The sequence below is a fragment of the Oenanthe melanoleuca genome, chromosome 1 (assembly GCF_029582105.1).
Source record: "Oenanthe melanoleuca isolate GR-GAL-2019-014 chromosome 1, OMel1.0, whole genome shotgun sequence".
In the NCBI taxonomy this organism is placed as follows: domain Eukaryota; kingdom Metazoa; phylum Chordata; class Aves; order Passeriformes; family Muscicapidae; genus Oenanthe; species Oenanthe melanoleuca.
Genome location: NC_079333.1, coordinates 81,677,324 through 81,701,287, shown reverse-complemented (window position 1 = coordinate 81,701,287; position 23,964 = coordinate 81,677,324). Strand labels below are relative to the sequence as shown.

The window sequence follows — 23,964 nt, the reverse complement described above, 5'->3', positions numbered from 1 at the left end:
AGATTTCTTCATTCTGTTTTGAAGCGCAGACTTTTGGCTAACATTAAAAATAGTTACCTCTTATTACTGAGAAATGTAATACACTAAACCATGACTTGTTTTTTCTGATTCTCTATTTCAGATTCATATTAAAAAGATTACAAACTGATCATGAAAATCTGCTTTAGAGGAAAAAGAAAGAATTCTTGAAAATTCTTCCTATCTGACAAAAAATCTGACATCCTTAGCAAGTCACAAATTGAAAATACTGAGCATGCACCTTATTCCAAATGTCATTCTTTTTCACTTGAACTCTACCTCTTGTGAAATCTACTGTAGATGAGAAGATTGTATTTACCCCTTCTTATCTGATCCATCCAGAAACTGATGCTCCACACTGATAACGTTCTTCTGAGGCCCAAGTTGTCCTCCACTGTAATGTGACTTTGCCATTTTATGGTTGCAGAACCCTGCTACGCTTAACCTGTACTATTTTGATAGTATAGTAATATAGAGTTGTACATATTGTTACATTCCTTGAAGAAAAAAAAGAAATATAATTATTGTTAAATAAGTTTTATGAAGGGGGTACTTTCGGAGTTCCATTTATTTTCTATAACAAGAACCCTCTTTTATAGACTGTCAGGGATATATATTAAAAATGCTAGGGATATTTAATTTATTAAAATAATTTGAAAAGTACATATTTTTATGCAGTAAAATTTTAAATTGATATAGTTTTTTTATGAATTCTCTAGTTTAAGTTATCTTTCTACATTTTTCTTTGGAGATGCGAACATAAATTAATACCATATTTCAAATATACTGCCATGTTTAAAAAAACAAGATTAAGTTTCTAAATTATGTAGTTTTATACACAGAATCTGAATGATGTTCAGAGGCATAGAGTTCTGAAGAGCATTATTCTTTGGGGCTATGAAATTCCACTATGTACAGTTTGTAGCCACAAACATAAAAAGCATGTTGAGATGTCTTGTTTCATATTATGTACTAAATCTGCAGTGATTTTAGATAGAATCCATTGCATTTTAGAAGATTTTGTTTTTACTCCAAACCAGTTCTTTCTAAAAATATTTGTAAACATTTCCTAGGCTGAACAAATTAATTTTCCGTACTGAAGAAAATCATTCTCCAGCTTTGCTTTGGAGTAATAAGAGGTTACCTTTTATCAAAAAAATGAACAGTAGATACATTTGATTTACAGAGATCTCCTTTTTAAAAGTTCTGTTATTGCAGTGTTTATTTTGGATACATTAGTGAGTAGTTACAGTTTACTTTCTTCCTTTGGTCTTAGTTTGACTCCTTTCTGAATCAGTAGGGTAACTCGCACTAACTTTATAGTAGGAATTTGGCCTCAAGTTAGTACCCTGCGTTTTCGTTTCAAGGGAAACAAGGGTGATCTTAAATGAATCAGAAATTCAGTCAGGAACAGAACGTGGTCTGGATTACAATCAGAGTGGAACTGTTGCAGCACTAATGCTGCTGCTTTTTTTAAGAGTCCTTCTGCTTAGGTGCTTATGTGTAACGACTCATGCATGAGAAAAATTCAGTTAGTCAGAAATGGCTAGGTATAGAGAGGCAGGAATTCCTCCCTTTAATAGGAATGAAGTGCCTGATTGACATTGGAGGGAGGCATCCATGCTGGCTTGGGTATTGTCAGTTGTGCTGTGAACCAGGCTCCTGGAACCGACGTCTCAAAAGCTGGCCAGCTTTCCCTGTGGAAAAACCCACACTCTGCTCCCCCCAACACAGAATCATGGAATCACTTAAGTTGGAAATTACCTTTGTTGTCTTTGTGATCAGGGCACAGATGCAGAAAACCTGTTGCAGGTTCCCTGATCTAGAGCAGGGGTCTTGAACTTGTACTTCCTCATTAAAGTTTGACTGATAGATTTGGCCTCTCTTTCATGATATGTTTATAAGGAGCAGGAGCCTAAGCCTGCCTCTCCATCATGCCACCCTCACTGCTGGGTTATAGTGTCAACCTGTCTTCTATTCTGCCTTGTTGGAGAATTGTGCCATAGCTTTGACAGTTCAGCAATATTCAAGTTGAAGAACTTAGCTACTTCTACAGACTGTTGTCATTTTGGTTTAGCTATGTTGTCTGGAGACACAGGGAAGACAAGATTTGTAAACAGAGGTTAAGACCTTCTGTTTAGACTGACTGGTGTAAGTTCAAGAAAAATTAGATACCAAGTGGACTTTGTTTACTTTTTCTGATTGCATCAGATGGTGTAAATAAAATGTTACTTGGAAAGCTTGTGTTGCCCATAGACATTGAGAGCATAAGCTAAGCACTGGTCACATAAATGAAGCTTATTCTTGGATTTAGGAATGTGGGTAACTAGGCTCTGAATCCTGTGTGACTCTAGCGTATTGTGGTGCTACAGCCCTGTTTGTTTCCTGTATAATGCCCTGCCATCAAATTACGGACATGAAATGGCTTTTTATCACACATCAGCTAGCAAAGGTCTGAGAAAGTATTTAGGTTTTCTTCTCAGCTGTGTCTGTGAATGAATGATGCAAGTTTTTTAAACTAGGGTTATTTATTACAATCCAGACTGCAGAAATACATTAGATATTGCAGTTTCTTACTATAACTAGTTTTGCTGATAGTGACCTTTTCCATAAGTCCAGAAATTTATTGGTGCCATTTAAATAAGAAAGCTGTGTGCTTTTTCTCAAAGCATCGGTTCCTGATGTTTCACAGTAGTTAAGATGAATCACTGCTAATATATTTAAATACATAGAATCATACCACATTGATTGCAAGACTGGTTAGTAGTATATTTAGTCTTCAAAAATGTTGAGAAGAAATTTATCCAAGACAACAAATTAAACCAGTGTATGGTAAAATGTGGCTTGTTTTCTAAAGATTGATGCATTTTATTACATTGTAGCAGCAATGTAGAAAATACTCTGGGCTGCTTCAATACTTTCAATGTTCCTGAGCTTACAGGCTCTCTAGATAAATGTGCCACATTAATACAAATTATATTTCATAGATCCAGGTAAATTCAGAGCTGGTGTAATCAGGTGGATTATTTCTGCAGACAGCTATTTTGGGCATTGTACCTTTAAATTCCAATCTACAAGTCAGGCTAAAGCGGTGCACCAGTGGGCCAGTGTCTCCTGCACATCTCCATTGTATGGGACAGTGTTACCGTAAGAGATCTTAAACCTATTACCTGTTTTGAGGAGTTTTTCCCTACGTGTATTCAATTCAATTTCAAAAGTAATTTTTGTTGTAACCTTAAAAATCCCCTTGAGGCTGCTGAATCTTAGAGTTATCCAATACTGGCAAGTGTTTAAAAAACACCCTGCACTGTCCTATGCTCCTATCCAGAAACCTTCATTATCTGGGCAAATGAACTTCTTATACTGGATGCCAAACAGACTGACTGATATGAACATTTGCTTTTCTGAGCTGATCAGGATTGCTTGGGACCAAGGAAACACAAGACTGTCAGTATAACCTTGCTTTGCTCATTCAGTGGGTCACTCTACTGAAAACTTTGTAAATAATGTGAACAGGATGTGATAGTTAGAGTGTTTCTAAAGCACTGTATAAGGCTTTGAGCTTTTGCAGGCATCTCAATCGTGTGTTTTCATTGATGGAAAAAATTCCTACAGATATATTCCTTTTTTCTGTACTTAAAGATGGCTTAGAAAAATTCAGCTAGTGATGTGATTCACGGACCAAGAAAAGACTGGAGTCTCCTGTCATATCACTGCTTGTCTAGCTGTTTCAAAGCAGTTTTTAAATAGCTTGAGTCAGCTTTGAGCAAAGCAATTTATATTTTGCCTGTGGGAAACATAGTTCCTTGAATCAGCTGAAGTGTGATTTTGGAAAAATTTGGAAACTGTGTATGTGTTTCTTTTTTTTTATTATTTTTTTCCCCCAGATATATTATAGTTTCAATAATCTCTGTATTTTGTTTGAAGTACTTGCTCCAGATGAAGTATCATAGTAATTTGTCATTCGCCTCCAACTTTGAAAGTATTATGTTAGTCTTGTGGGGAGAACAGAAAAATTAAATCTTCTCAAACCTTGCTTCCCTAAAATACATGAACACAAGGTTCAACATTTGTTCTTACTAAGAAGGATGTATTCTGAAAAAGCTAGAACAAGTAACTCTAGCTAGAAATGGGGAAAAAAAAAAAAGTCTTTGTGTTTTTAAATCATCTTTACAATCACCAGCATAAGGCTGAAAAGCTATTAAACAACTGGTGTTTTCAGGCTAGCATTGATTGCTGATGTAAAACACACAGCCCATGGAGACCTGGTCATTAAGTCCTCACATGTCACCTTTCTGACCTTAGTGGTCTCTGAAGGGTTTTGCTAAGTTCTGCTGTAAAGAGTGAACTGCTGAAGTTAAAGTAGTTTAATTTTGATAATAATGAAGCCTTCTTTCAAGGAAAAAAACATTGATATCTCTAAAGGGAAGGTACACAGGCCCTGAGTCCTTCAACAGTATTGCACTACAGGGCACTAAATAAGAAGTATTTTTACTGTTGAACTGAAGTGGATGATCAGTGATGCTAGGATTCCTGTTAGGGAAAAGGTGTACAGTTAGGCTGCAGCTGCCTGCAGGACAGGAAATCGTGCTGTTAGCCAGGGAGTGAGCAGATCCTGACAGGAATCCTTCACTTTCCCTGGATCAGCAGATCACTGCTTTCCTTGTTTAAAGGAGAATGTTGCTCAGCATCTGCTGAGAGGGAAACATGAATCTCTTCAAGCCTTAACAGTGGCTGAAACACACAGTACTGTAAGATGCACTGCCAGCGTATTTGGTATTTTATTATAAATTATAGTTTTCCTTAGAGATCAAATTCTAGTATTGAAATTGTCTTACTGTAACCAGTTTACTCTCGTGTTGTTTTGGAAACTGAATCCTAGTGCTCATGTTTCATGCTGAACACTGCATTGGAAAGCTGTCATCTTCACTTTCCATAAGGTATTGTTTGTGATGGTCAGTTTCTACTTCTGCCTTGTGGACTCAAGAGCTGCAGGCATTGCCATGAGCCCGCCATTGTAGCCAAACCAACTTGTACGTTCCTTCCATATTCATTGACCTGCCACTCAGAACGGTGGATGTAGTAATACCCACTGGACTGCTAGAGATTGGGTTTAAAAACTTGCTGCTATCTTTGGAAACCTGGTATGGGTCATGTTAATTGTGCCTTTCATCACTGTTTTTCCTGTGTGCCAGAGTTGTCCACGTATATTTGAAGTAGTCACTGAAGTAAATCTGTTCTCACAATCTTTCATACAAGGAGAGGACAGATCTGTATCTAGAGACAGTTGTTGCTTTACCATCGCAACACTATTAAGATCTGTACTTTCACACAGTCCCAAGGCAAGGTATTCCAATATTACTCTTCAAGAAAACTGCTTTTTGGTGTCACTTAAACCCCTCATAATGTAGAGCTTATGCCAGTATGTGCAAAGTATCTGCAGTAAGAGTTATGCTACATAGACTTGTTGCAATTAAATTTAAGCTACAGAAATGTACAAGTAACTTGTTTTTAGGAATGTACTGCGAAAGTATTTGAACAAAATTGCTAACATGTTTACTGTTGTAAATATTTTAATAAAAAAGGACACTTCAAACTTTTTTACACAATTATCTACAATAAAGAGAAATTTACAACCATTTACAAAATGTTCTTAATTTTTTCTTTACTGTCAAAATGGCTACGGTAGAAACAAAATAAACATTAGATACATGAAGTCCTGGTTTTATTTCACTCTGTATTTATAAAAGGAACAAAGCATCTTGGTGAAGTTCCATCCACATGCTAATGAGATCAAATAGAGCATGATGAGAAGTGCAAATGGATACAAAAGAATAGCTGTGTTCTTCAAAAAGGGCAATGCTGAAACAGAAGCAATATTGAAGCAAGTATAAAGTAGTGCTCTTTAAAAAAGGTGCTTCGTGTAGAGTAGCCTTGGGGCAAGGCAGCAATAAAAAATAATTCTGCTCTGCTGTCCTCCTCTGACATCTCTGCCCTACTAGCCCTACAGTTATCTCAAAATGACTTGGGGAACTCTTTTACCTAAAACTGTAAACTCATTACAGAATTTTTATCTAATGCTAACATCTTCATGTGGATTTACAGAGGAACAAGAAAACCAAGTTGTGGTGCTACAGATCTAATAAAAGAAGGGAATTTAAGGAGGTGGATCTTTAAGATGTCCACCCAGCTGAAAACATGGATTGCTACATTTCTATCAAACTCATTTACCACAAAGAGTTACTTCAACATGCAGCTGAACCACTGCTTTACAAATAACAGGCTAAGATCAAATTAACTGGCTGACAACATGCTCTTCTTTTTAGTCAAACAAATACAAAAGAAGTTGATGTTACTCACCGCTGTATCCTAGGAATGTCACATAGATGTAATAGCCAATTGCAATCAGCCATAATGTGTTCCCAACAAAATACCCAATGACAGAATCAGATATGATGACATCTGCAAGAGATAACTGCTCTCAGCTGTTTTGATAGTGGACCATTCTGAAGCAGAGAGCTCAAAGTACTCTACTTACAGTTGATGAAGAACAGCTGGATAAAATGCAGGATGACTAGAAGAGGGTAGAAAGCATTCAGATGTACATCAAAGGCATATCCCCACTCCACATCATAATCTCTGTTCTGCTGCTTCACTAAGTACTTATTTGAAATGAACCTACATGAAAAGATATGTGAGACTGTTGTTAATACGAATCTGTAAAGCTGACTGACAATATACAGGTTTGATGTAGTAAATCATATGCGATCCCAGCTCTCCACTACAATGTTTCTGCTATCTGGGAATAAAAACATGCAAGAATCATGCAGACCAGACTCTTGTTAAAATGGTTTTGTTAAAACTATCATCACATCCTTTGCATGCTACATGCAGCTGAAATACCCTGTGGGTAACAAAGAAACAAAACTTCTCTATAAAGAGATCAGTGCTACAATTTATCAGTGCAGTCACAGGCTGCCACTTCTCTCTGTACACACAGGGAGATGACTTCAGTGAAGTGCTAGTACAGGATCAGCACACCTCACACAGAGATGGCTTATTTCATCTCTACAGAACTGATGCACTGCAAGGACAGGAGGAGGGCAGGAGAGTGCTCATAACATGTGCCTATTATTACTGAAAGGATGTGCAAATGCAATGTGCCTCTAGGCTCTTTCCTTCAGCTTAAGTTCTGCTGGTATCAAAATATTTATCCCATTTAGAAGAGGAAGAAGAGGTCAATACATGCTCAGAAATAAGAGACCAGAGTTTTCATGGAAGCTTCCTCTGACCTACTGTTTGTGCTAAGGGCAGGGTTGCAAAGAGGGAGAGCCTGGGTGCAAGGTGAGGAGAGGTGAGGCAAGAAGGAGTTTAGACGCATTAGGAATGGGGGGAGCTTTTGGGGAAAAAAGTGAGCCTGCACTGGAAGAAAGGATTTGAACCAAACTGGAGCCAGGTGACTGGTATTGAGGCCTGCAGGAAGCTGACTAAAAGACAGAGGAAAACCAGCAGATGCTGAAGTCTTCCTGGCTTAGGAGACTGCATCCTGGACCACAAACTGCTGGAGGATGGGGGCAGGGTGCTGTGCCAGTCAGGAACATAGGTCAGGTGGACCTTTCATCTATTGACTACGTTTCTTTTATGTACCTCATTCTCAATTTTGCAATTACAAGCAGGAGTTCTTGAGGCCACTGTCAGGATTTATCCCTTTTCCAATCATCATCACTTCAAGATGCTAAAGTTCCATCACGAAGATGCTCCATCCCTAAGAATGCCCTTAAATGTCCTTGCTTTCTTAAGTTCCTTGTAAAATGAAAATTATTTCTTTGGTGGCCTCCCCTTGCTGCAGCACAGAAACACTGGCTTCCTGTCATTTCATGGTTCCTTCACTGCTGCAGGACACATCTATGGTGCTGATGAGGCCTGGATTGTAAATTGACCTGCTCCTACCTCTCTACTTCTGCAAGTCTCTGGACAGTAGAGGATAAAACTAGCAGCACCTACCAACAAAGCAAAAAAGTGCCAAGCACAGACAGAACAGATTTGACTGTAGTGGCACTAGCTATGATCTTCAGCAAGAAGCACAGGCCAAATGTATATTGCCCTGCTTAAACAGAATCATCCTCAGGCTTACTCGGTTTGACTTTTTCATTCATAGTTTCAATGGAACAGCTTTTCGCTTTTTTAATCACCTTTTTTTTTCTAAATTTATTTGGCATTACTGCTGAACATCAACCAGCTCAAGAAGAAAAGAAAAAAGCTGGGATGTTCATCATAATACACACCTTCTGAACATTTAACTCTGTAGGAAATAGTAAAGAAAGAGATGTATTCTTTTTTAAGGTATCATTTTGAAACAACTACTACAACAGCATAAAACCTATAGTCAATACTTGAGTGTAAGTTTATCCCAAACAAAGAACCAAGTGTCTCAGACAGCAGTCTTAACAGGAATACTGAACTTGGCTTCAGAAATCACTACTTACCACATCAGAGTTGCAATCAGGAGCCCAACGCCTACGCAGTCTATGAATACAACCCAAAGTAGCAGTTTTATTGTTTCAAAAAAACCCATGTCCAACACAAATCCAAATCCTACAGTAGACACTGAAAGCAAGGAAAGATCATAAAGTCAGCTGTGGAAACGAAAGCATGAGATCTTAAACTGATGCGTTTTTTTTAAGTATCCTGTTATGAAATCTCCAGTTTCCTTTTTATCTTTCCCCTGAGATTAACAGTCCAACAGCTCAGTTTTTTTTCCACTAAAAACTAGATATAATGCAATTTATTCATAATATAAATGCTCATCTGTACTTGGGTCTAATGGTAATGCTCCACTCAAACTTTTTGAAAAAATTCAGACAATGCTACAATAGAACAGTCTTTGTTTTATAAAAGCTCCTTGTTAACTGAAACCACATGTGTAATTCTATTTCAGTTAAGAGTTTTTCTACTAGGAACAGCAATACACTATGTAATACAAGGCAACTGACATGATACTGAATTTACAGTTCAGTCATTTATATTAGCCATTTTTTTAGAGCTTAATTCTGCAATATACAGAATCCCATAAGGGTCTTTATAGGAAAAACAGTGTTTTATCCATAATATTCAGGGAAACCATATATTCAGCATCTTTTAACAAAAACACTGCAGTGTGGCATAGGGTTTTCTTACTGTCTGTAAAGTTACAGTGAACTATGCAGTTTAATATGCAACAGAAAATGAGTTGCAATGGAGAGAGAAATTCAAGATTATGGAGCACTACTTAAGCCTACTCCGATTTCTACTTCCCACCTTAACTTCAAAAAGGCTAGGCCTTTTTCTTCTGTTCTACTTTGATTAAAAGATCATCCATACCAATCATCCATTGGTCCTTTTTGTGTGTTATTAAAAGGAAAATAAACATTCATCTCTAAACTTTCCCTTCCTCTTCCTTATGCTGTCTGTTCTCCCGCACTCACCGCAGAGCCAGATACTGAGCAGCACTAGGAAAGCAGGATCATCTCTCGCCCACTGGTCCTTTGTCTGTTTCCTGTAGTGAAAGTTCCTGTAAACCCTCTGTGGTGAAGTGAACAGGTAAAGCATCTGCCAAAGCGCAAACTCAAAGTCCATCTGTCGGAAGTGGAAGAGCCTTCGGAGGTATTTGTAGCGTTTTGCTCCGGCCGTGTGCCTCGCAGCATCTCTGGGGCTCAGCACACCATTACCCTGGCTCCCAGAATTAACCAACGTAGTTGGCAGCATCTTGCTAAAGAAAGGATTTCAAAAGATGTATTTGATTTTGCACACAATTACGGGGTACAAATAAAATACTGTGGTGCAGGCCACGGCTGCGATGCTGAAGTGACAAAAACTGAGCACAAGCATAAACAACGACATTTGTTGGAGCAAGTCCAGAGGAGGCCATGGAGTCGGTAAGAGGGCTGGAGAACCTCCCTTATGAAGAAAGGCTGAGAAATTTGGGCAGTTAAGCCTGAAGAAGAGAAGGTTGCGAGGAGACAAAACTTCATCAGGAGCTGCAGTGATAGGACAAGGAGTAACGGGTACAAACTGAAACAGGGGAAGTCTAGGTTAGAGACAAGGAAGAAATTCTTTACTGTAGGGGGGGTGAGGAACTGGTGAGACCGCCCAGGGAGGTTGTGGACGCCCCAACCCTGGCATCGTTCAAGGCCAGGTTGGATGGGGCTCAGAACAACCTGGTTTAGGGGGAGGTATCCCTGCCCACGGCGGGGAGGTTGGAACCAGATGATCCTTGCGGTTTCTTCCAGCCCTTACCAGCGTACGATCCCATGACTTAGGAGCGGCCGGGCCGCCGCTGCTGACAAACACCCGCCCCCCCTCAGCGGGGCCCGCGCTCAGCTCCGGGCCGCGCAGCGCCGCTCCCCGAGCCCCGCCCCGCGCTGAGGGTCTCACCTGCTGCCCCGGCCCGCGGCGCGACCCCCGCCCCGCCCGGCACCGCCGCCGCCTCCCGCAGCCTTCCGGCCCCGTCCGCGGCGCAGGCGCTCGGATCCTGCGCGGAGCCGCCCCGGCCCTTCCTGCCCCCGCCGGAAGCGGCCTGGTATGGCGGCGCTCGGCGGCGGCCGCGGGGCGGGCGACAGCGGGGCGTAGCGCCGGGCTCGCCGCCATGCCCAAGTACTACGAGGATAAGGAGGAGGACGGGCGCGCCTGCAGCGGCGTGAGGGAGGACCTGCGGCAGTGCCTGCTGGAGAGCCCCTGCGTCCTGCAGGTGAGCGCGCCTGCCCTGCGGGCCAGAGACACGCAGGTCGCCCTTGTACGGCCTCTTACCTCTTGTTTGCAGCAGTTTAGGGAATTACAGCGCCAGAGCAGAGCGCAGGTCACCGTACCGAAGCGAAATTCCTACTGAACTCTGAACTTGGAAATAAATGATCCTCAAAGGCTCCTTCCAACCCTTAGGACCACGACAGCGTAGTGCTAATAACTCCAGGGCTGTGGGCCCGATCCCTGTATTGGCCTTCTCGTAAGAGTTGGGCTGGGTGATCCTTGTGGGTGCTTTCCAACTCAGAATATTCGGTGATTCTGTTCTATGGTTCTGTGAAGTGTTTTGATGTCTATTTGATGAGCTGCAGAGATCAAATTTTTAATCCTTTCTCTTTTCATCTACTAGGAAAACAAAAGCCCTAAACAGTGCTTGCGGGAAGGACACTGTAGGAGTTTGCAAGTGACATTCTTTGCATGCAAAAGATCAATGGTAAGTGTGGTGTGTCTTCTGCTACTGGCCTGGATATTTTCTGTCCTTTTCCCCCTCTTTTTAAGAAAAGCACGTTATTTCAGTGAGGTGGGTGTCATTAAGCTGAACAGTTCTTGCCTTTGAATCCTGATTAAACGATGAGTGTTGTACTCAATTCTCATTAAGAAGCCGTAGAGTAGGAAAAATCAGAAAAGAACATGTTTAAATAGGATTAGACTTAGGATATCACAGGAAAGTGAGGTATATTTTCACTATTGTTTTTAGTAAAGTTTTGGGTTAAAAAAATATTAGATCAGGTAATTGTAAGATAAAATATTGACAAGCTATCTTTTGCCTGTAAGCTTTTTGAAAAACATCTATATAGAGAACATTAAAATGAAATGAAGTGAGACTTTCACTGAAGCATGATATTGCATTGAATTCGCATTGAGTCATTAATTTTCTTGGAGTAATAGAATTAATGATAAATAACAGCTTGGTTTTTTATATAATAAACTATCCCATATGGAAATGACAAGTCATTTTAAAAAATGTAATTAGGTAAAGTTTTCCTTATTTTGATAGGAGTTCCTTGTCCAGAATTATTTTGCTTCTGTTTCCATAGCATTTAAACCATATTTAAGATGTGCTAAAGATGGTATTAAAACTTTCCAAACATGAGAAGTGCAGGGCTCAATTTTATTTTTATCTGATGAAGAGTTTACAGCTGAAATGGTATTTTAAATTTTTCTTCCATTTTGTATTAGCCGTAGCAGCTTTTTGTACCTCTTTTATATGAACCGTATTAATCCATAAAGTGAAAAATTATTTCTGTGTATGGGAAGATGTTGTATATTGAAAGTCTGAAATACCTCTATAAAGCTGCAGTAGCAACATATCTCCAGGTGATGTGCCTGTATTTTTCTGTCTGTGGATAATAAAGGGAGCCTGATGAAACTAAGTTTCTAGTTAAATGCCTCCAGTCATGCAGAAAGAGGCCTGGCTCTTAAATGATTTTATTTAACTCTCCCAAATTTTAAGGCTGATGAGTGAAGTTTTTCTTGTCCTGTTAATTCTATAAGTTTCAGTAATCATACTCAGTCAAACTTGTTATTTGTTGTAATAGTGAAATTTAAAGAATATCCAAAACCAAGTTAGATGCTAAATAGAAATATAATATACAGCATGCTAAAATCATCAGGGGTTTTGAGTAAATGCTGTTTTCTTTTCAGGGAAAGAGAAAGTCTTATCAGAAGAGTAGTTTCGGTACACTTTAGATATTGAAGTAGAGCCAAGGTTTAAAGTGAAAGCTGATTGGTTATTGGACAAGCTGTGTCATCATGAGTCTAGCTCTTTACATATTTTGCTGCAGTTCTGAATTCTGGAAGAAGGTTAGTTAATGGTGGTAACAGAAACCTCCTTGGTCTAATATCAGAATATGGCTGAGTTGCAATCTGTTGCTGCCGTCTTCAAGACTGGCTAAGTTCAGAAGAATTCTCCCAAGGTTAAAGTATTTTTTTTTTGTTGCATTGGGAAAGAACTTGCAGATTAGCTTCTGTAAGTACTGCAGCTGTGGATTTTATTTTTAGCTTTACCATCATCTTTAGCTTTTCATTAAATGCTTTTTCTGTAATTTCCAAGAATAAACTTGCAGATTGTACAAGCTGAATGATGTTTCTGTTTTTACTGATTTATTTCTATTTTTCCAAGAAACTTTGTGCATTTAAGTTATCCCTCTCTTCACAGACATTTGTAGTGTCTTGCATTTCAACCAGATCTGAATTTTCCTCCTTCAGTTTATCAGTTATGTTTGCAAACTGATCTAAGCAGATTTACACTACCTTGTTTTTCATGGGTTCCTTGCCATCCTACTGTGCTGTTCTATCCTTTATGTTGTTTATTTCAGAATGCACAAGAAGCTTATCACATAATTTTAGTTTTGTGTGAGGTTTAAGATCATGTAATGCCTCTTTCATTGGAATCCCCTGTGGCTTGACTAGATCACTAGTTTTCTTCTGCTTTATTCTGGCCTTTATTTTGATGTTACAAAATGCCAAGGTAGCACAAACACTATAGTACTTCTTTTGGAAAATACCTGCTCCTAATATATTGTCTTCAATTTTCAGTTGGATAACAGGGCAAGATTCAGAGGAAGGAAGGGATACTGAAGTCCTTATCAAGAGACCTAGCCACTGGAATTTGAGGTTCATCCGCACTTTACACAAGACAGAGACTAAAGTAAGAAGATGGTACCTGCTGCATCCTTTCATGCAGTGTTTGTGTGGAAGGTATCTACCCATGAGTATTCCAACAGATTGACCTGGATGTGCATTTAAATGTTAAAAAGAAGGCAAGCATAAAGCTGCAAGTTCTGGCCAAAATGGGTACCTGTCATGTACTTGCAATAAAAATGTGAAATCCAGAACAAGGTGCAGAAGTTATCATTCTGTTTTGAAGTGGTGTTTTGTGACTTTACTGTAATTTCTGATAAACTTTTATTATTAAAATTAATACAAGATATGGAACTGGGAGTTCACTTGATGTGTTGAGGAAGAGTTTCCTTAGTAGAAGAGTATCTCAGAGGGTTTCTCAGAACAGAGCTATTTTCAGAGATGAGCTGACCAAGGTTGTAAAATGTGTGTGCAAGCTGCTTCCTCTCCAGTAGATTTGCTACCCAATAAACCTGTAATATATGGGAGTGGTGGTGTTTTTCAGTCCCACATTGCTAAGGAAGTGGAATTTATGGGAGTAAGAGGCATTAAATAGTGCTTAAACCATGACTGTGGTCAATATTAACTGGTTCTGTATAATAACTGCTTTTCCAGAGGAACATTTCCTTTTCCTTTCTTCTGTGTCCCTGTCTCTCTCTACAAGACTTTAAGAAATAAATGCTGCTGTAACTCTTACACGTGGAATTCAACTTCAGACAAGCTGATCAGAAGCAATATGAGGAAATAGGGAGAGGGGAGGGAGCCATAGTAATTTCTGTTCTTGGCTGAAGTTTATAGCCAAGTGTCTGATATACTTTCAGTCTGAAGAGATGCATGCAACACTTATTGTTTCTAAAACTGATGACTTCAGTGAATGAGCACATGTTGACTATTTAATTCTGTCTCTTGAGCAAGTGTTCTGTAATGAGTCAGAGAATGTTTACATTCCTTGTATATGTAGGACTTTATTTTTGCCACCTAAATCAACTCTGATTTCACATTTGTTGTGTTCTGTTGATCATGTGGAAGCTAGTTCATTTGTTCAAGTACTGTATGCATCCTTTGTTTTCCACAGCCTAAATACCATATTATCTCTTTACATACACTAAAATGATAATTTATATCTATAAGAGTATTTTTAATTTAGCGCTCTAATTCCAAAGTACTACTTACAAGCCTTTTCCATGGGGAAAACATAAAAATGTCTAACCTTAAAATAGATATAAAGTCACATGGCAGGTATTTAAATGCCATTTAGAGAGGGGAGTGGGAATAGTATGTGAGTTTGGTAGTCAAGGACTCTTCCATGGTTTTTCTTTCTCAGCCATAATCACTAAGCCTCAGATAATGGTGCTGCAGCAACTCCGTTTGGAAGGGAGAAGAAAGATTGCTACATCATAGACAGGCACAGTTATTTTTAGTAATCAGCTTGATCCGGTGGAGATCAAGTGTAAAATTAAATCTATTGGATATTTATGGATTTAATGATTAACAGACAACGCGTATTATTTGATCCAATAGAATGTTAGTGTCAAAACTTCCTAAAAACTAAACTACCTATGACAGCATGAAAATACTGTAGTAGGTATCAAAATACTGATTTGCTCAAGAGACTTGTTCAATTCCAATATTGTGTAACATAACACTCTGTCTAAAGATAAGTAATTATATAATTGTCTTGGGACTTTGAGCAATGTCCTACTTGAGAAATATTGATGCTCCTTTGGGAAAAATAATTCATTTCATTAATGCCCTAAGTCCTATGCATTTGATTACAGCTTTTTCCCTAATGCACAAGATCTTTTTATTTCTAATATATTGATGTTTTTGTCTCATGTCATTACTGACTTTTACTAAAAAAAGTGCATGTTTCTATTCTTTGGTAGATTTTGCAAGATGGGAGCTGTGAAATTGGGTTGTTGAGGACAGATGGTTGGCATGGCGCCAAAAGGCTCATACGAGTTTTAGAATCACAAATATAAGCAGTGCTCATAATTTGTATTGAAAAGTAAAGAATAGAGTTTGCAAAGACCTCACTGCTGCTCTTACTCCTCTCATTTGTTTTCCATGATGGAGAGTAAGAGGGCGCTAAATACTGTTGAGACTTACGTTGCAGGATGTGGCTCTGCCTATTAGGACCTGTCTGTGTTACAATATCCTGTTTCAGCAATTAAAATGTTCTCTCTGTGAAGCAATCTTGCAAAGACAGTTGTATTTACAGAGCTGTAAACACATATTGAAGAACTGCTCAGGTGTTTATGATGATAAAAAACAGCCTGTGGTAATTTACTCTGAAAATTCTTTAGGCTGTTAACTTCTTTCACATTAGTACAGAGAGATAAGTATATTAGTGTTTAACGAAGGTCCATGTGTACATATGTTGAAAAGTGAGAGAAAAGGGTTGCTGTTAAAAAAGTATCACACATTTAGTATTTAATATGTGCCTCTCAGAAGGAAGGACAATGCATCTTTAAAAAACGCTCACTTTTGAAATATTTTTTGGTTCCAGAATGGGTGCATTTGTACTACAAAGAGCTTCATTATTCACTGGGTGGCATAAGAAATTGGTTGTCCAGTCTTTCTTCACTTCTAAAGTTTCTGGAGAGTAGCAGTTTGGATGAGATGCTTTTATTCAAAGAAAACATTCAAAATGATATCTTTTCAGTGAGCCTGGAACAAACTCAATTGACACCTTCTACTCATAAGAAGAGCATTAAATGAAGTCATCATCTAAAAATGCAACCACACAATGTAGGTGGTAAGCAGTATCTGTTGTTTAAGCCTGTGGCTAGAAAATTTACAAATACTGAACTGTAGCAGCTTTGTTAAAATCACGAATTTTACTCTGCCTTGATATGTGGTCATTTAGAATGTGTGTATTTATTGTAAATATGTGTCTTGTCTAAAGCTGAAGAGCACAACAGCTTACGTCCAGTCATAAGTTGTAGTTGACAGGATAATAACTAGAAACCTTAAGATCCTTTCTCATTTTTCTTTTTCCAAATCTACCTGCTGAATTTTCTGTCTCTGGCATGGTTTTATTCCAGAAATCTTCAGAAGATCATTAACCAGTTGTTTCTGTAAGTGGCGCAATCCACAATGACTTGGTTGACAGTCTGTAGGAAGAAAATTCTGTAAACATAGAGAGCAGCTTCTTGAACTGGATTATGCTTTATTTTCAGGATTTACAGTAGGTCCATTAATAATGTTCTTGAACACTGAAAGTGGAAGAAGCAACAGAAGATGTATTTTAAGAAGATTAGTATTTTAAGAGTTGCTTAATTAGGTCAGTAGAAGGTGATATATTTCAAGTAATAATGTATTTTAGTAGTTGAACATAGAAAATAAAAAAAAAAAAAAATGTCAAGCTGAGGTTGGTGTGTCCTGATGAGGCTTTCATATGCAATATTCTTTTCTGGCTGGCCTGTAGATACTAGTGGGCTGCAGTGAAATGGAACGGAATCATTTCCCTAAAGATTTTTTAGTAACAGAGGAAATGATATAAATGAAATAAATCTCTGTGACCTAGAACAAGATTTTAAAAATCTGTGATATTGCTACTATTGCTTTAAAAGGAGCTGCGGAAAAATAGCAAAGCAGAAATTGGCTCGTAATTCATAAGTTTTAACGATAAACTGTGCTACTGTAAAATTGTATTGTATTGTGTTGTCTTGCATTGCCACTCAAAGGAAGAAGAATATGAACTTTTCCTAGTCAATTTGTGACAGGAACTTTTGAGGCTTTTTTGATAGAGAAAATGTTAAGGGCTTCTGAGGACACAAAGGTCCAATATTTATTAGCTGTTTGCTCAGGCTTTTGGTTCTGTAGCAGCCATACCTCACTAACAGTCATAGCAGGATGATTTCTGAGATTCTGAGTGGGAAGAAATCTGTTCCACGTTGTTGGATTGTTGGTATGCTGAGGAAGATGAGTGTAAATAGTGCATTGAGAGGATTGATTATTGGATGTGTAAAAATTTGTATTGCTCAATATAAGGGCAAAAACTCAATAAAGCCCTTTATCAGCTGAGACTGGACATTCAGGTCCGTTTTGATACCTTTCATAGTCTGACCTTCTGTGAAACTCTTTATGTCAGAGAAAGGCATCAGTTCTTGAAAATGGCATAAAATCTGATTATGTTTTCTCTTGATAAAATATTTCAATGGCCAGTAATCCCTCTGTAGAAAGAGCATGTCTGTCTTGTGACTAGAATTTGACTTCAATTTTCACTTCTGGGAGAAGAGGGGATGGCACTGCAAAGCTGTTAGTAGTATCTTACATTTTCCTGCTGGATGCATTTGAAAGTTAAAAAAGAAAAGAAAAAGATGCAATGAAATGCATGGATTAACTTCCTAAAATCTTGTGTTATGCCTGCCTTCCTTAGTCCCATCACGGGTGGGGGGATTTGCAGTCTTCTTTTAGGAAGGAGATAAACCTCTATTACTGATTTTTCCATTCATCTACATGCAGGTAAAATCCCTGCTTTCTTTTTACACTATTGATTGTACTTCCAAGGTGAGTGTCACATTTTGTCACTTAACACACTGTTAAGGTGGGATCTTGTATTCAATTCTCTGTCCCTTTTGACCTTGATCCCTTTTTCAGAGTCAGTAGTTTTTCACTCTGTTGCTTTTCCAGTGTATGGCTTGTTTTCTCTGGCTATAGCTTTGTGTTCTTTTCCTGAATGTATAACCTTAGATTTGGCTCTTAAAAATAATAGAAGTTTTGAACAGTATGCTTTATCATCTGTTCCAGAACTTTTATGTGATGGTCCAGTTCTTTTGTTCATTACAGTGTCAGCTGTCAGATTGTCCACAAATACAATTGGCAGTGAGTTTATACATACTTACACACCATTGAAGAAAATATGAAATAATCTTAAACCTGGTAATGGCCTCTCTAAGTACTCTGCTGAAATACAACTTCCCTCTATTTGTAAGGTTTTGTTACTTACAGTTTAAGAAAACATAATCTTAGAAAAAAATTAGGTAAGTGAAAAACCTCTCTAGCTATCCATTGCTACCCTGCTGGATTGTCTTGTATTTTGCCTTGGGTAATTCAGACTGCTCTGCCTACAAAGAACATGATGATTCTCCACACCCTCCTTCAACACTCGTGCAACCTAAGGCCCTTCTGGTCCCTTGGGATTTAGTGCTGTTTCGATTTCCTAATACTAAATGAATATCAATAGTAAAGATCATTCTTCCGGAGTCCTTGGTGGGGAGCTGTCCAAGTCTGCTGTTTACAAAGGTTGTATTTTGGTTGATGATGATTAATAATGTCATCAGATGCAAATAATCTGTGATTCTTTTTTTGCTGTCAAGATCTGTATTTAATTTGAAAGGTGCTAGTGACAGTGTTGCTTTCCAGCCTGTTCTCACGTATTTGGTATTTTTATGTGAGGATGGCTTTAAGTTTGCATGGTATGCAGAGGAGCTCGTATTTTCTGTGTCTTTGTTAAAAAAATGTGGCAGGGTTTATTAGCTTTGTGCTAAACTATGGGCAAAGGTAAATGTGAAAAATTATCCATATTTGACTGTGCATTGAAAACATCTCTTCTCTATAAGGTCTGTGTGATTTTAAAGCAGGGAGTCCTTAATGGAATTTCACCAAGAATATGCAGAACTAAAAATGAAAAATTCAAGCTGGCTCTCCTGGCTTCTCTATTCCAATTCAGTTTGTACTGGAGACTTCAGCTGGCAGCTTCTAGCACGAGGAAACTGCAACGGGCAAATTAAAATTCTTGCACTAGAGTAGTGTTGGGACTGACTCAGCTGGTTCTTGGCAGCAGTCCTCTGCAGGTCATGCACAGTTGGCTGGAGGCATCCAGACAAGTGTGTCTGTCTGTGTCTCACTGATTCCTCACTTCAGCATCTTTCCTCTGTGCAGGAGCCACTCACCTCCCTCCGGTGAGTTTTCACAAGGAAATTTGTTAGTAACTTGTGTTCTCTGTGTCTTTTTTGCACCATGTAAGAATAATAGAATGAGCCAGAGCTGGACTTCACTACTTCACTACTTCCTACATTCTTTCAAATGACTCTTAACATTGCTTGAGCACGATAAATTCCTCATTTACAGTATTGGGGTACAGAAAATGGTTAAGAAATGGAGCCCAGCCTCCAGTTACACAGCAATTTCGACACATGCGAGTCAGACAGCTATTGAGCAACTTCAAGTGTGGAGTGGATGGATGATGGATGGATGGATGGATGGATGGAACGATGGAACATGCTAAAATGTATCAGTGTGAGCAGCAGGACTAAGGAAGTAATTCTCCCCTTGTACTCCACAGAGGTGAGGCCACACCTTGAGCGCTGTGTCCAGTTTTACGCCCCTCAGTTCAAGAAAAACAGTGAGGGGCTGGAGCATGTCCAGAGAAGGCAATAGAGCTGGTGAAGGGTCTGGAACACAAGTCCTACGAGGAGGATCTGAGGGAGCTGGGGATGTTTAGCCTGGAGAAAAGGGGACTCAGGGGGGACCTTAGTGCTCTCTAAAACCAATGAAAGGACGCTGTAGCTGGGTGGGGGGTCTGCCTCTATCCCAGGTAATCTGCGACAGGACAAAAGGACGTAGTGATGGGCTGGGCTAGGGGAAATTTAGTTTGGACATTAGGAAGAATTTCTTCTACCTCCGATGCAGATGACGATACAAGAGAGTCCTAGTTTCTGTATTTCTGGATCCTCGGAGGCGGGGCTTACACCCCGACCCCTCGGGCAGCCTGAGGCGCTGCCGCTGCAGCCCGGCGGCGCTGCCGGCGCGGTGAGGCCGCAGGGGGCCGGGCCAGGGCCGGGGCGGGGCCGCCGCTCCCGGCGCCGTCAGAGCGGGCGGGCGCCGGAGCCGCTGGGGGCGCGGGGCCGGTGGCTGCCGCGGGGCGGTGCCCGGAGAGCCGCGGTGCGGAGGTGAGCCGTGGGCGCCGGCCGCGGAGAAGGTGCGGGGGGCAGCGGGCGAAGGTGCGGGGGCGGGCGCCGAGCGCGGCGGGGTCGGGAGGCGGCTCCGCACGGAGCGCGGCCGAGCCCCCATCTTGGGGAGGCCCTGCCGCCGGAGCTGTCACCGGCAGCGCTGCCGGCTCTGGCCGTGCGCGCTCGGCGCTCGCCGGGCTCGTCCCGAGCCGTGCCGGGCTGCGGCGGGGCGGGTGAACGGCGAGCGTGGAGCGTACAGCGCGTAAACAGCCCCTCCGGGGCAACGCGGGAGAGAGGCGCCGAGCACAGGGTGGTGTCCAACCTCCCCCAATTCATTATAGGCCGGGGTTCACGATTCCTTTCCCATGATGAGAAGCCTTAAAAGGAAGCAAGATTGTGTGTTTAGTTTGGTGCATAGTTCAGATTTTTGCCCGTTTATTGAGCTGGAATATGGCTGTGAAATATGGTAGAAATGGCTTTGCAGTACTGATGCACCATCATCCGTCTTATGTGGGTTTAGCAGAGCAGCGTTAAGAATGAACTTGAAGCCTTATTCCAGTGGCATACATTCCCCCCATGCCATGAGTAAAGTCAATATATGCTGATCAGAGCCCAGCTTGGACTGCAGAGACACCAGAGGGGCTTTTGCATGATGGTCCAGCACGGTGTTGACAGGAGCTCTCCATCCGCAGGCCGATATCATCCTTCTGCAGAAGCCTCTGGTGTTGAGCTTGTCTAGGCTGGCAGTAGAGACCTGGCTGGGAGGGTCTTGCTGGGCTACTTCTTAAACAACAGAGGCAGAGACTCATTTTGTCTCTGCCCTCAAACTCTAAAAACCCCCGTTGTGCATAAAACAAGATTAGTTTGTAGTTTTCCACTGCAGAACAGCTGTTTGCTAATGCTTTTCACAAGAGCTCGTAATTAAAAGCTTATTAAGTTTTTCTTCCTGCTTCTGAAGATCTCAATTCAGTGGACTGCCTTGCTTCTAGGAACTCAGAGAATGCAGTATCTTGCCAGTTTTTTCACAAGTCCCTCTGACTCTCTATGCAAATGTTAGGTGGGAGCAAATGGTGAGGGGGGCATATGTATTTTTGGCAGGAACTTGACATTCAGTGTTCTTAAATTTAGAAGTTCTGGCACTTTCAAACTTAGAGGTGGATGTGACCTCTTTACTCACTGTTCTCTGCTGCAGTACTAAGTTGATAGCAAATCATGATTTCAGGGCTGTTTTCAAGTATCTGTATCTAAGCTGTATGTATTTTGCTAGATATGTGACATCTTTGCCTCTGATTTAATTTCTTTTTAATAAGCTAATTTTAACTTAATCTGTAGTGGGTGGTAGCTTGCAGGGAGCCATGGAGAAACAAAGAACCCTGCCAAAGTGTGGCAAAAGAGCTGTGTGAACTTCAGAGGGTGTTGCGCTTCCTTACTGAAGACAGTGATGACACCTCTGCAGAAACTTGCTTACTTTACATCTGTCTCACTTGCTGTCAGCTGAGACTGAAGGCTGCAGCCCTTCTCAGGTAGCAGAGTTTTCAGTCCTAAGATCTCAGATATATCGAGGGTTGTATGTCATTAATCATCTCTTAGACCTGTTCAAGTCCAGCCTGATTGTATGGATGCTGTATTAAATGGAAGTTCTCCCTGTGGAGTGAACTGACTGCTAGGAGAAATGACTGCTTTGTTTCCTATATGTTCTGGTTCCCCAGTATCTGTATTATTTTATTAGAATTAGGAAGGAAAATGAGAAGGCCAAGGGTCCCCTTTCGATTCTTGTTTCCTTGTTAGGATTTGATTCAGGTTTATGGGCTGTGCTCTGCAGCAGCAAATTTTAATTGCCCAGTTGCTAGTGGGTAAGATGCACCATTAGAATATAACAGTACCCCTTGGACCCCCTTTGTAGATGTCTCTGTTGGAAAAACTTCCCCATTTCTTGACTGGATATGAAGAGTAATTGCCTTGCTTGGAGATGAAGTTTGAAACCTCTACCTGTTTTCTTTGAAGAGAGATGAGAGATCAAGTAACACAGGCAGCACTGCTCAGAGGTCTGTCTTACATGCTCTTTGCTTCTGCTTGCTGCTTCCCTTCCTGTTTCTTGTCTGACAAACTGAATTTCCTCTCCATTGTTGGATTATCTACCTAAATCTCAAACAGACATCCTTTGCAGAAACACTGTTGGAAAATGTTGATTTTGGAAGAAGAAAGCTTTAGGGTGTACCTACTTCATGCACATCTGTCAGACAGATAGGCATAGCTTCAAATGTGTTTAAATCACACCTATTGCTGCTTTATCTAATACAATAAGCTCTTTCCTACAGATGAAGTTGATTTTTCTGGCTCTCAGATAGGAGGCATTTCCCTTTTCTGCTTCACAGGCACCTCCTTCTCCCACTGCCCTCTTTCCTTTGCTTTCTGTGTTGTTTTCTGTAGTGCTTTGCTTGCTGTGGGAAGTAGCATGTGAGACTGGCAGCATGTGAGGCAAAACCAAGCAACAATCAAGACAAAGCAGGTTGAGAATGAAGAGGAAATCAAGTGAAGTGCAGAAAACAACAGGAACATTTTAAATTCAGGATGTGACTGAGAGGAGGGCGTGTCTTGACTGCACAGGGGAGTGGTAGGGTCATAGTCTTTGTGGTGTAAGGGAGGTGTACAGGCAAACACTTCAGGCTTTCCTGGCAATTACTGCTCCATTTTCCCTATACCATAAACTGGGTATAATGACATTGCATGAGCCGACACAGGTGGATATTGTGCTTCTGTCAGCCCATTGATCCATCTACTTTTGTCTCTTGCAGAGGAAAGGCAGGTGCCAGTACTACAGAAATATGTTAGTATTTCCTGAAAACAGCATTTGAAGCTTTCAGTAAAGTGTATTCACTCAGCAAGAAGGCTGTTTCTGGACTTCCATTGAGTGTGAAATTCTTGAATTTATGATAATTTTGCCAAATATACAATAAATAGTGAACTAGGAAATCGAAGTACTAAGGTACATCCTAACTTAGCTGAAACCGTCTTGATGATGAGACATGAGAGAGTAATGTAATTCCCCTGAATTCCAGGCAAGTTGAGGTCTTGACCTTAGGTGAAGGAGATTTGCTGTCCAGCCTGTAGTATATGACCAAGAAGTTCTCTGCAACAGAGGTTTGTAAATGTGCATCAGTATTCACTAAAAGTACTCACTATGTACAGCACTGAGATTCTGCTAAGACCTTGTATGAAACCAGCAGGATATTTTCAAAAAGACACTGACATTCTTGAACTGTTACATTTAGACCTGGCCCACTTGTGCCCTTTGATGTTCTTGTATGTCTCATGAGTTCCTGCATCTTGTTTGTGCATCTGCTGTTGTGGTGTGCTGACAGAGAAGCCTGTTGTGTGTGAGTTGCTTCTCTCTAAATAAAGCTGTGTTCTGCCAGTTTGTTGAAGGCAGAGCAGATCTTGTGAAGGAGGTAACCAAGTGAGGTGAAAGGGAATAGCATAGGAGAAAAGGAGTGTGGATATAGAGGAAGGATGCAAAGGGAAATGAGTGTAGAGGATAAGACAGTACAGGAAGGAGGATAGATAGTGATAGAAAAATTCATTCAGTATGTTTCTCATCAAGGTTTTGTAGCATTTGCCAGTGGAGCACTTAAAGCTGTAATTTCTGAAA

General features: G+C 40.3%; 4 protein-coding genes across 16 annotated transcripts in view; 3 read left to right on the top strand and 1 right to left on the bottom strand.

The window, feature by feature from the left end:
* Positions 1–5,657, top strand: part of MGAT4A (alpha-1,3-mannosyl-glycoprotein 4-beta-N-acetylglucosaminyltransferase A) — a 74,573-nt gene extending 68,916 nt beyond the window's left edge. The window contains exon 16 of the mRNA XM_056491873.1: positions 122–5,657. Within this exon, the coding sequence (XP_056347848.1) occupies positions 122–148 (27 nt within the window). The 3' untranslated portion in view covers positions 149–5,657. The remainder of the gene's footprint in view (positions 1–121) is intronic.
* A 69-nt stretch (positions 5,658–5,726) lies between these two features.
* Positions 5,727–10,517, bottom strand: UNC50 (unc-50 inner nuclear membrane RNA binding protein). Its single transcript, XM_056492002.1, has 6 exons — positions 10,432–10,517; positions 9,483–9,766; positions 8,505–8,625; positions 6,557–6,696; positions 6,379–6,480; positions 5,727–5,880 (listed from the first exon to the last, which is right to left on the bottom strand). Exons 2-6 carry the CDS (start codon positions 9,760–9,762, stop codon positions 5,744–5,746), a joined length of 780 nt encoding a protein of 259 aa, XP_056347977.1. The 5' UTR covers positions 9,763–9,766; positions 10,432–10,517; the 3' UTR covers positions 5,727–5,743.
* Positions 10,518–10,642: 125 nt separating this feature from the next.
* LOC130253484 (cytochrome c oxidase assembly factor 5) lies at positions 10,643–13,634 on the top strand. Its single transcript, XM_056492120.1, has 3 exons — positions 10,643–10,744; positions 11,144–11,227; positions 13,333–13,634. Exons 1-3 carry the CDS (start codon positions 10,643–10,645, stop codon positions 13,372–13,374), a joined length of 228 nt encoding a protein of 75 aa, XP_056348095.1. The 3' UTR covers positions 13,375–13,634.
* A 6,604-nt stretch (positions 13,635–20,238) lies between these two features.
* The window catches only part of INPP4A (inositol polyphosphate-4-phosphatase type I A), a 110,256-nt gene continuing 106,530 nt past the window's right edge, over positions 20,239–23,964 (top strand). For 4 of the 13 annotated variants that reach the window (XM_056491161.1, XM_056490992.1, XM_056490651.1 and 1 more), the window contains exon 1: positions 20,239–20,315. The gene's annotated coding sequence lies outside the window, so the exon portion shown is untranslated. Of the gene's footprint in view, positions 20,345–23,964 lie in introns of all 13 variants that reach the window. The other 9 variants (XM_056491418.1, XM_056490479.1, XM_056490742.1 and 6 more) reach the window with 6 other exon arrangements.